Source organism: Sapajus apella, unplaced genomic scaffold, assembly GCF_009761245.1.
Source record: "Sapajus apella isolate SASKATOON/1434 unplaced genomic scaffold, GSC_monkey_1.0 scaffold106, whole genome shotgun sequence".
Classification (NCBI taxonomy): domain Eukaryota; kingdom Metazoa; phylum Chordata; class Mammalia; order Primates; family Cebidae; genus Sapajus; species Sapajus apella.
The window spans coordinates 92,488-105,359 of NW_022437046.1; the positions used below are offsets into that span (position 1 = coordinate 92,488).

Genomic DNA, 12,872 nt, shown 5'->3' on the forward strand with positions numbered 1-12,872 from the left:
TGATGAAGGGGGTTGGGGTAACTGAAAGCCAAAGGTGATGAGAATAGATGGAGGCCCTGTGGTGCATATAGACTTTGAAAGGCTTCCAGATCTCACTGGAGAATTCTTGTTGCTACTTCTAACTTATGATTTGACCACTTTGATTATTCACTGATCACAAAGGTTCTGTAGTGAGAGGACTACTTCAGGCCAGAAACCTGCAAGCATTTTGTGGCAATGCATGACAAGTAGATGAAGCAGTTAGTGTTCCAAAATTATGATTATATGTACATTTTAGTTCTCAAATGTTTCCAATTTTAAATTATTTAACTACGTTTATAAACAATAACATGTAAGAAGGCGAAAGTGTCCGACCTTAGGTTAAAAATAAGTTGCTTTAGCATTTTTAAAGACAAAAATCTAAAGCCAGTGATCAAATCAGAGCTAGTATATAAACTGCTTATCAATCCCACAACCTCCATCCCCCACCCCCACCAAAAATGTAGGAAACTGTAATTGCACGAGCTCTTTTCTAAAGTTTAACCTAAACCCCTGAACCCCTGAGCCCCTGACTAGTTCTAAATTTCTATGTCCTCAATCTATGCCTAACTCCAAGATCAAGTTGAGTCACATTTTATTTTCTCTATTGTCTTGACGTGAGAGATGGTCATTCCTCCACCTTTATCAAGGTCTCTGCAGTCTAATGTCTGAATCTACTGAGAGAAGATAGGCTTCTATGAGCATAATTTTAGTGCCAAATGTAATCTATGGATTAGTATTTTTTTCTCAACTCCAAATAAGTCTGAGCCAGAAACTTACTTTACAGATGATCTCCTAATCATAAGCCTAGGCATTGGAGAAGATGACATTCAAGTCCAACAGTAGCACCAGTGCTGAGGAAAGTGACCAGGAACTGTTGTCACAGGATATCTCTTTGGCATAATGCCTAAAATCTTTTTATACCATGTAAAGCAGACTGTGCATATAGAGTTGGGCTCCTAAAACCTGGCCTTAATTAAAACTAGAAGGATTAATATTACACTAAGAACTTCCTGAAAGAAGAATCTTAGAAAACCCATAGCAAAATATTTTTTCCTGGATGATCTGCTGGGTCTGTCATAGACCAAGACCAAATACCAGTTATCTCTAGTGTCTTCACACGGTGTGTTGAATGATTGCAGGCAAAGAGAATATCGCTTGTATGGATTCTACTATTCCATCCAGGGAAAGCCACTCATGACAAGTTCTATCATACTTGGGGTATGAGTTTAACTACCTTGGAGCATTCAGTCCCAATGTCAGCAGTAGTCATAGGTAGCCCTCTTCATGGTGAAGGGGTTATCTCTGAACAGAATGAAAGGGAATATACACTGGAGAATGCATATTATGAAGATGGGACAAATAAGTCCAACAATTGAATCTTATTCCAAGACAATGTCATGTTTCCCTGTCACACAAGTGCTTCTTTTCCATCACCAGCACTTAAAGTGGGAATAAAATGCACTAGCATCAGCCCCTTTTGAGTCTGCAGGTCTTCACAGAAAAAGCAAAGATGGGGAGACAGTTGAGAGAGGAGGCATTATTGTGGTTTTATGTTCTTAACAGGTGGCTAAGAACCTGGGCTCTGAAATCAAAGAACAGAGATGAACCTGAAACAATATTTGTCAGACCAGATGTGTTGTACAATGCACGCCTCAGTTTTCTCTTGAAAATGAAACTAATGGAGCCCCTTAAGGTTTTTTTAATAAGAATGTGATAACGTAAAATGCTTCTATAGTGCCTGGAACATAAAAAATAAACAGTCATTAGAGTGAATCGGCAACCAACAGAATGGGAAAAAATTTTTGCAGTTTGCCCATCTGACAAAGGGCTGATATCCAGAATTTACAAAGAACTAAAACAGATTTACAAGAAAAACTAACAAGCCCATTCAAAAGTGGGCAAAGGATATGAACAGACACTTTACAAAAGAAGACATGCATGAGGCCAACAAACATGAAAAAATGCTCATCACTGGTCATCAGATAAATGCAAATCAAAACAACATTGAGATACCATCTCACGCCAGTTAGAATGGCGATCATTAAAAAATCTGGAGACAACAGATGCTGGAGAGGATGTGGAGAAATAGGAACACTTTTGCACTGTTGGGGGTGTAAATTAGTTCAACCATTGTGGAAGACAGTGTGGCGATTCCTCAAGGACCTAGGAGTAGAAATTCCATTTGACCCAGCAATCCCATTACTGGGTACATATCCAAAGAATTACAAATCATTCTACTATAAGGACACGTGCACACGAATGTTCATTGCAGCACTGTTTACAATAGCAAAGACCTGGAACCAACTCAAATGCCCATCGACGATAGACTGGATAGGGAAAATGTGGCACGTATACACTATGGAATATTATGCAGCCATCAAAAACGATGAGTTTGTGTCCTTTGTAGGGACATGGATGAACCTGGAAACCATCATTCTCAGCAAACTGACAGCAGAAGATCAAACACCGCATGTTCTCACTCATAGGCGGGTGTTGAACAATGAGAACACATGGACACAGGGAGGGGAGCACTACACACTGGGGTCAGTTGGGGGGAAATAGGGGAGGGACGGTGGAGGGTGGGGAGTTGGGGAGAGATAGCAAGGGGAGAGATGCCAGATGTAGGTGATGGGGAGGAAGGCAGAAAATCACACTGCCACATGTGTACCTATGCAACAATCTTGCATGTTCTTCATATGTACCCCAAAACCTAAAATGCAATAAAATAAATAAATGGGAAAAATAAAAATAAAAATAAATAAATAAATAAATAAATAATAAAAACATGCCTCTAAATACTTACCCTACACCACAAGGCTCTGGGGGGGTTGGTGATAATGTGAGAAAAGTAACTGAAACAAATTCCGGGAAAGGCCATGGAGAAAGTCCTCATCATGACTTACAAATGTACCGGCCCTGGCTTTAGAAAGCTCCCTCCATTTGCTACTCTGCAAGAGTTGTATAAACACAGCCAGCTTTTCTCTGTTCCCCTTGGCTGCCTGGAACCCACTCATGTCCATGTGAGGCTTTTCAACTAGTTTACACCCACCTAATTAGCTCTGTGTTGGTAAAAACAAAATACCTCTATCTAGACAATTCCTTGTGTAACAAGCATAAAACTTATAGTCACAGACCCAGTTATATAATAATATAATTGCCTTCAGGTTTTTTTTTTTCTACATCAGCCAGAATGGGTCTTTGAATAAACTTAAAATTGAGTCATGGATGACAGCTATATCCTACCAAGTCCAATTAACAATGATCTTAGTCAATTCCAGTTTATAATTCAATCTGATAAAATTTTCAAAACTATCCCAGGAGTTTTTCTATCACCTTCCTGTGTTAGATTGAAAACTGCAATAGAGGATAAAGTGGGTTTTTACAAAATTGCCACAATGGAAATCACAAAGAGGAATGCCTTCCGCTTGCTGTTTCTTGTCTGGCCTCTGACCCAGATGCGTCTTGTGCTGTGATACATGGTGCCCCCACACATCATGACCTGTGGGCACTAAGCACCTGGATTCTCTGGTATTGTTGAATCACTGAAACCAGTCATATCCCCATAGGATCCTGGAAAAGACCAGCTGATCCACATCTGTCTGGAACCCATCCTTCATCCTGACTGTAGGACTCTGCAAACTGACCAGTATAATCACTCTTGCTCTGAGCCAAGCTCCTCATCTCACCATATCCCAGGAGCACTGAGAATTCATTCCACAGCACTGGAAGTCTTGGGAGCTGCATCTTGAGGGGGTTGAGGGTGTGCTGATCCCAACAAATCAGTCTCCTCTACTGCCAGGCACAGAGGGTCTTTGTGCTTAATGTAATCTGAAGCCAGGAAGAAAACCCTATTCTACCACTTCAGATCCTTATAGAACTATTTTCTGTATTTCGTGATCAACATTTGTGAATTGAAAAGATAAGAATTGGATGTATTTGTTCTCTGGCCTGATTTGACATCTCCCTGAGGTAAATGGTGAGTTTAGAATTTGCAGACAGATTAGAAGTGGTCACAGAGGAAATGAAAAAGAATTCCCCTAGAGAATTATTTGGGATACTTATCTTTGTTTCCATAGCTTAATGTGACCATCCTTTTATAAACTATGCACTGTCCTGCCATTCTTGAATACTTGGTCAGTCAGAATGGAGGCTTTTAGAGAACAATTTTTTTCTTTTTTAATCCTCATTGGCAAGCCTCAAAGTTATATTCATGGCATCATAGCCTGTGTCCTGCTAGAGAGGCTTAGTAAGAGGCCCTGGCTGTCAGGGCTTCTCTAGCTGTGTTCTAGAAGTTCAGGTATTGGCCTTGAGAAATGCCTCTGCAGAAGATCTGAGAATAAAAGTCTAAGATCTGAAGGATATGACCTCCTGGAAATACTGCCTGACCAACACAAACCAGTAATATGTCTTTACTTCAGTATTTTAAAATAAATGATTCTCCTATTTAGGAAATATGGTTGACTACTTTGGTTTGCAGCAACTAGAGAAAGTAAGTCCACATGGAACAAATCAACATTAGCCCAACTGTCAGATTACATTACTAGCAATGATGAGTTGGAATGAGCATTTTTCTACAAGAATATTACTTCCTGTCTCAGTCCTGGTTGGTGAAACAAGTTGAATAATGATTTGTGTGATTAATAGATATGTAGTTCAAAGGATACAACTATGAGGGAAGGGGGATAAATTTCACCCCACAGAATAGCTAAATTAGAAAGATAATTAGATGTATGATAGAGAAAATAGGTAGGTGGGAGGTTGGACTTTTACTTGGAGGAGCCAGTTACTCTCCATTTAGCTTAGCTAAGACTTTCTCAGATGTGTCTAATGCCATGGGGGCTTTGTACTCTGTCACCTCGACCAAGCTGGAACCACGTTACCCAGACTTCCCTTTCCCCTGTGGTTCTTCATTAGGCTGGCCACAAACGATAGTTTTGTGATACCAGAAGACAGAAATGAAGCAGCAACCATTCTCTGAAGGTCAGCATAGAGCATCTGGTGCTGCTGCAGCTCATGCTCTTTATTGATTGCAGGTTCACCTCATTGGCTTAGGGCATCATCTCCTGTTTAAATCCCTTCCTTTTGTTTCTCCAAGACTAGGTACGTTGTGCAGCTCTATGGTAAACAGCACAAGTTCCTTTTGAAAATTGCCTGCATTACTGGGTATATACCCAAGGAATTATAAATTGTTCTATTATAAAGACATGCGCACACATACGTTCATTGCGGCACTGTTTACAATAGCAAAGACTGGAATCAACTCAAATGTCCATCAACGATAGACTGGATAAAGAAAATGTGGCACATATACACCATGGAATACTACACAGCCATAAAAGATGAGTTTGTGTCCTTCATAGGGACTTGGATGAATCTGGAAACCATCATTCTCAGCAAACTGACACAAGAACAGAAAACCAAACACCACATGTTCTCACTCATAGGTGGGTGATGAACAATTAGAACACGTGGACACAGGGAGGGGAGGATCACACACTGCGGTCAGTTGGTGGGGGGCTAGGGGAGGGACAGCAGCGGGTGGGGAGGGATAACATGGGGAGAAATACCAGATATAGGTGATGGGGGAATGAAGGCAGCAAACCACCTTGCCATGTATGTACCTATGCAACAATGCTGCATGATCTGCGCATGTACCCCAGAACCTAACATACAATTTAAAAACCAAAAAAAAAAAAAAAAAAAAAAGCCTTCATTGTCAAGGTTTGAGGTAATGAAAGACAGAAATAGACTCTAGGCTGTCCTTGTGCATTCCAGTCCATCCTGGCTTCTGTTTAATTCTTTCCATCATTTCACATCCAGGTTTTCTTCCTGGCTGTTAGACCTGGTGATCTAAGGTTTAAACCTATAATAAACCTTTCATTTCATATCATTCACAGTATTTCTGTCTCCTTGATCGGTCCTAAGAAGTTTGATGCTCTGTACATCCCCACCCCTACCAATCAAAGGCTTAAGGAAAATCTATCATCAGCAGCACTATTCTATACACCTTTTTAGTGGAGGCATAAATTTACTTTTTAATGATTCCTTATGTTATCTTGCCCAATCATTCTGAGAGTAAGAATGACATGAATCCACAGTGCTAGGATAGCTTGCTTCTAAAGGCTGCTTTCTCCTCTCAGATTCAGTGTTCCATAGAAATGGGATTATTTATAATTTTTTTATGATTATTCTTGTGAGGAGCTAAAGAACCAGAGAAATTGCCTTATCATTGAGCTACCACTTGAGAATGAACCATTTTTAGATAGCCTCATTATAGACTATATATTTCCCTCATCTTTTTACACTGGAGCCTCTGCTGCACTTAAGCTTCCTCACTCATAATTTGACTTATCTCCAGCTGCTCAGATGTGTTCAAGCATGGCAACCTCCACAGTCTCTAAAGCATAACTGCATGGGCAGATGTTGCAGACTGAGGCTGCTGCTTCCCTTTTTCACTCTTATGAACCTAAATACTTTGGTGATCAGCCAAATTAGAGTCAATCATGCTCTTTATTTAGGTGCCCTTAGCCTTGAACAATGGTGAGGAGTGAGAAGCAGAAACAAGCTTATGTCAAGATGCCAACTTTCCATGACAAGGCAAACAAGGAGAATATTTTCAGGAACGATAACTAAACACTCCCATGCATGGTATTCTTTCATGGCCAAGGGAGGTGGAGAGAGGGGTAAGACACCATAAACCCTAAAACAAAGTTGATCTTCTCACCTGTTTAAGTTGATATTTCTACATGAAAAATGGGACCAATAATTCTATCCTATTTAAAGGGAAGTAGGAGACTATTTTTTTTTAACTTTTAAGTTCATGGGTACGTGTGCAGGATGTGCAGGTTTGTTACATAAGTAAATGTGCATCATGGGGCTTTGTTGTACAGACTATTTCATCACCCAGGTATTCAGCCTAGTATCCATTATTTTTCCTGATACTCTCCTTCCTCCTACCCTCTAGTAGGCCCCAGTATGTGGTGGTGTCCTCTATGTGTCCATGTGTTCTCATCATTTAGCTCCCACTTATAAGTGAGAATATGAAGTATTTGGTTTTCTGTACCTGCATTAATTTGCCAAGGATAATAGCCTCCAGCTCTTTCCATGTCCCTGTAAAGTACATGACTTTGTTCTTTTTTATGGCTGCATAGTATTCCATGGTGTGTGTGTGTGTGTGTGTGTGTGTGTGTGTGTATATATATATATATATACACACATACATACATACACATACACACACCACATTTTCTTCATCCAGTCTAACATTGATGGGAATTTGGGTTGATTCCATGTCTTTGCTATTGTGAATAATGCTGCAGTGAATGTATGCATACAGGTGTCTTTATAATAGAATGATTTATATTCCTTTGGTTCTATACTCAGTAATGGGATTGCTTGGTCAAATAGGATTTGTTTCTAGGTCTTTGAGGAATTGCCACTCTGTCTTCTACAATGGTTGAACCAATTTATACTCCCATTAACATTGTATAAGTGTTCCTTTTTCTCCACAAACTTACCAGCATCTGTTATTTTTTTTTGACTTTTTAATAGCCATCTGACTGACATGATACGGTATCTCATAGTGGTTTTAATTTGCATTTACCTAATAATCAGTGATGTTGAGTTTGTTTTTATGTTTATTGGCCACATATGTCTTTTGAGAAGTGTCTGTTCATGTCTTCTGCCCACTTTTTAATGTTGTGGGGTTTTTTTGTGTTTTTGTGGGGTTTCTTTGTAAGCTTAAGTTCTTTATAGATGCTGGCAATTATACCTTCACCAGATGCACAGTTTGCAAAAATTTTCTCCTACTCTGTAGGTTGTCTGTTTACTCTGATAGTTTCTTTTTCTGTGCAGAATCTCTTTAGTTTAATTAGACCCCATTTATCAATTTTTGCTTTTGCTGCAATTGCTTTTGACATCTTTTTCATGAAATCTTTGCCTGTTCCTATGTCCTGAATGGTATTGCATATGTTATATTCCAGGGTTTTTATAGTTTTAGGTTTTACATTTAAGTCTTATTCCATTGAGTTAACTTGTGTATAAGGTGTAAAGAAGGAATCCAGTTTCAAATTTCTGCATATGGCTAGCCAGTTCTCCCAGCACCACTTATTAAATCCTATGTTTGTTGCTTGTTTTTATCAGCTTTGTTATAGATCAGATGGTTGTAGGTGTGCAGTCTTATTTCTGAGTTCTCTACCCTGTTTCATTGCTCTATGTGTCTGTTTTTGTACCAGTACCATGCTGTTTTGGTTACTTTAGCCCTGTAGTGTAGTTTAAAGTTGGGTAGCATAATCCCTGCAGCTTTGATTTGCTGAGGATTGCCTTGGCTGTTTGGGCTCTTATTTGATTCCATATAAATTTTAAAATATTAGGTTGGAGCAAAAGTAATCGTGGTTTTTGCTATTGAAAGTAATTGCAAAAACTGCAATTACTTTTGCACCAACATAAGAGCTTTTTCTACTTCTATGAAGAATGTCAATGGTAGTTAAATGGGAATAGCATTGAATATATAAATTACTTTGGGTAGCATGGCCATTTTCACAATATTGATTATTTCTATCCATAAGTATGGAACACTTTTTCATTTGTGTCATCTGATTAAGCAGTGGTTTGGAATTCCCCTTGAAAACTGGCACAAGACAAGGATGCCCTCTTTCACCATGCCTATTCAAAATAGTATTAGATGTTCTGGTCAGAGCAATCAGGCAAGAAAAAGAAAGGGCATACAAATAGGAAAAAAGAAAGTCAAACTATCCCTGTTTGCAGATGGCATGATTCTATATCTAGAAATTCCATTGTCTCGATCCCAAAGCTTAAGCTGATAAGCAGCTTCAAGGTCTCGGGATACAAAATAAATGTGCAAAAATCACTAGCATTCCTACACGTTGGTCAAGCCAGGAGCCAAAGCATGAACTCACTCCCATTCACAATTGCCACAATAAGGATAAAATGCCTAAGAATATGGCTAAGAAGGGAAGTGCATGTGAAAAGCTAGATACATCATAATACAAATGGATAAAAAGGAACATCAGAGGACTCCTTTTGATAAGCGTTCAATAAAGGAATTGGCCATGACTATCAGGAAGTAAAAAAGGAACTGATGGAAGAAATATATCTACTTATAAATGAAGCTAACTGTATAAATGAAATTGGGAGATAGTAGGATATAAAAGAGTGGCAAAGGCTGGAGGGTACTTGTCGGAAAAGACATGGAGGTAATTTCAGTACTAAAAGGAGTAATCACTTTTGGGCCACAAAATGTGGTGTTCATTTCCTAACCCATACCTGAATAAAGAAGTCACCAAAATCTCAGCTGCTTGGGCCAATCTCGGCCAATATTCTTACTGTCTTTCATCTAGATCACAATATCACTTTGAGAGGATTTTTTTCTTCCTTAGCCATGCAATGAGTCTATGACAATGGGAAGGTCAAACCTCTACTATCAGCCCAGACTATAGTGCACTCCTGATTTGACCTGACTCGTAGATCTGTGAGAAATGGGGCTTCATTTTCCTTGTCATACTAGAGAATTGCCAAAGACATTCTGCAACTTTCCTACTTAAATTTTTCCTCTCAACCCCCATCCAGCATTCTCATTACTGGGCCAGTGGGTTAACAAAAAGAACTATCCATCTCATCTACATGTTCTTTCTCTGGAATAGACTGAGCACATGATCACGAATCTGCTTGGTCTTGACTCCATAGATGATAGGATTGACCATGGGTGGGAAAAGGAGATAGAAAATAGCAAGGAGGATGTGGACATGAGGGGCAGCACGGCGAGCTACACGGTGCATGACTGAGGAGATGACTACCGGAGTGTAGGTGGACAGGAGGGCACCTATGTGAGACACACATGTCCCAAATGCCTTGTAGCGGGCCTCCTGAGAGGCGAGGTGGAGAACTGCCTGAAGGATGAAGACATAAGACAGGATGACAAAGAGCAGGTCCAACACCACAATCAACATGGCCACAGCAATGCCATAGATATTGTTGAAGCGAGTGTCCCCACATGCCAGCCTCACCACAGCCATGTGTTCACAGTAGCAGTGGGCAATTACTGGGCCTCGGCAGTAGTGGAAGCCTCTCAGCAGGAACGGGAGTGGAGTCATCAGGGTCACAGCCCGGGCCACAGTAGCCATGCCAATTTTGGTGATGAGGGACCCAGTCAGGACAGTGGTGTAGTGCAGTGGCTTGCAGATGGCCACATAGCGGTCAAAGGCCATGGCCAACAGCACTGCTGACTCCATGATGGAGAAGGAGTGAAGGAAGAACATCTGGACCAGGCAGGCAAAGAAGTTGATCTCCCGATCCCTGAGCCAGAATATGGCAAGCATTTTAGGCAGCGTTGTAGAAGAAAGAACTAGGTCAATTGTTGCCAACATGGCCAGAAAGAGGTACATGGGCTCATGGAGGGCTGCATCCGCTCGGATAATAAAGAGAAGGGTACAGTTTCCAAGTAGGGCCAAAGTATAGGCAAAGCAAAAGGGGATGGAGATCCAGATGTGCAAGTGCTCCAAACCAGGAATTCCTACCAACAAAAAGGCAGCTGGATGTGTTGAGGTGATATTAGAGGGAAGCATGGCTCCTAAAAATTCTCCTTGTCAGTTTTTATAGGGCTTCTTCACCTACATATAACTTTCTACAGTATATATGATTAGAGTTCAACCTGTGATATCCCACTTACAAAGACAGCACTTGTTTCCATTGCTAGACTTTAAACAAAATAACCAAGCAGCCTACATAGACAAAGAGAAGCATAATACATATTTTCTGCCCTCAAAGAAATTTGAATTTCATTGAGTACGTAGAATATTAAATATCCATAGAATTGATATCACAAAACAACTTTCACAAAGGAATGGAGTATATGCAGTGTTTTCTGTGTTCTTGGTGATGTCATGAATACCTTGAAAGAAGAAATGAAAATGTTTAAATCAATTGATTTCTTTAGCACATACATTGGTACCATTCTACCTTTCAGTTAAGCTAAATTCCCGAATGCAAGAGCCAGTTTTCTCTCCTGAAATTTTAGAATTGGGTCCATGTATAAGTCAAATAAACCCTTCAGTTTCTAATGCCCAAATTAATCACACAATCTGAATATTTTCCCTAAAACTACTGTATTTGATAAGGTTGCTACTAGCCATATATTACTATGTAAACTTAAATTTATATTTAATAAAATCACATTCATGCAAAACACTTCTCAAGTGCTCAATAGCCACATATGACTAGTGACTACCAAGAATATTTCTATCATTGCAGAAAGTTCTATTTAAGACCACTGCTCTACAGTATATCTTTCACATCTTCTAAATATTCATAGGTTTCTGTACATACAGCCATGCTGGAAACATACTGAGAAAATGAAAGGTCCTTATTTGGTTCTCCATTGAAACCCATGGTTTTTGTTTGTTTTTTTTTAATATTTTAAGTTCTGGGGTACATGTACGGAATGTGCAGTTTCATTACATAGCTATACCTGTGCCATGGTGGCTTGCTGCACCCATCAACCTGTGTTCTACATTATGTATTTCTCCAAATGCTATCCCTCCCCTGGAACCCCACCCTCTGACAGGACCTGATGTGTGATGCTCCCCTCCCTGTGTCCATGTTCTCGTTGTTCAGCTCCTATTTATGAATGAGAACATGTGGTGTTTGGTTTTCTGTTCTTGTTAGTTTGCTGAGAATGATGGTTTCCAGCTTCATCCATGTCCCTGCAAAGGACATGAACTCATCCTTTTTATGGCTGCATAGTATTCCATGGTGTATATGTGCCACGTTTTCTTTATCCAGTCTATCATTTATGGGCATTTGGGTTAGTTTCAAGTCTTTGCTATTGTGAACAGTGCCATAATAAACATAATTTATAATCCTTTGGGTATTTGCCCAGTAATGGGATTGCTGGTCAAATGGTATTTCTAGTTCTAGATTCATGAGGAATCACCGCACTGTCTTCCACAATGGTTGAACTAATTTACACTCCTACCAACAGTGTAAAAGTGTTCTATTTCTCCACATCCTCTCCAGCATCTGTTTCCTGATTTGTTAGTGATTGCCATTCTAACTGGCATGAAATGGTGTCTCATTGTGGTTTTGATTTGCATTTATCTAATGACCAGTGATGAGCTTTTTTTCATATATCTGTTGGCTGCATAAATGTCATCTTTTGAGAGGTGTCTGTTTGTATCATTCGACCACTTGTTGATGGGCGTATTAGTCAAATAAACCCTTGTGCATGTGACTCTCCCTCCACCTGTCTTCCAGTTCCTTCTTTTTGTCACAGGAGAATTCTCATTTTTAGCAAGACTGACTTCTGACTCCCATGACAAATATCCTTCGTGTTAATAATTTTTCCTCTTTTTATCTTATCATGATCATTTTCCTTTTTTTCAGATCCTTAAACACTAGAGTTACCAAGAATGTTATAAAATATATATGTATAAAATATGTAAGTTACATATATATATATATATATATATATATATAGGACCCATTTAATGAGGTTCTATGAGGTTCTTATGAGGATTAAATGAAGTAGTGTACTTTAAACACTAGTCACAGAACAGTAAATACTGAAAATTAAAACTTGGTCTCTTTTTCAAAAAAAAGTTTAGAAATGTAATTGCTCTAAGCTATCACAGCTAATAGTAACAGAGAGCCATATTTGAGTCCTCCTTTCTACCAATTCCAATGTCCTAAATAACTAGGCTTATTGTTCCCATCTAGATGCCCTATATGCAACATGCATCCTACATAACTAGATCAGTCAGGATGGTTGGAAAGATTGTAAAAATATAGAATATAATCACAAACCTCTTGGAAAGCCAAGAGATTTACATAGTTTC

At 39.4% G+C, this 12,872-nt stretch overlaps 1 protein-coding gene across 1 annotated transcript; it reads right to left on the minus strand.

Annotated features, from left to right (window-relative positions):
- Positions 1-9,599: 9,599 nt before the first annotated feature.
- On the minus strand, positions 9,600-10,621 carry LOC116536967 (olfactory receptor 52K1). Its single transcript, XM_032258873.1, has one exon. The coding sequence runs from the start codon at positions 10,602-10,604 to the stop codon at positions 9,660-9,662; it is 945 nt and encodes a 314-aa protein (XP_032114764.1). The 5' UTR covers positions 10,605-10,621; the 3' UTR covers positions 9,600-9,659.
- Positions 10,622-12,872: the final 2,251 nt, after the last annotated feature.

What these genes read in the sequence shown, in the direction of transcription:
- LOC116536967 (XM_032258873.1), bottom strand. Translation starts at nt 10,604, where the DNA reads ATGCTTCCCTCTAATATCACCTCAACACATCCAGCTGCCTTTTTGTTG.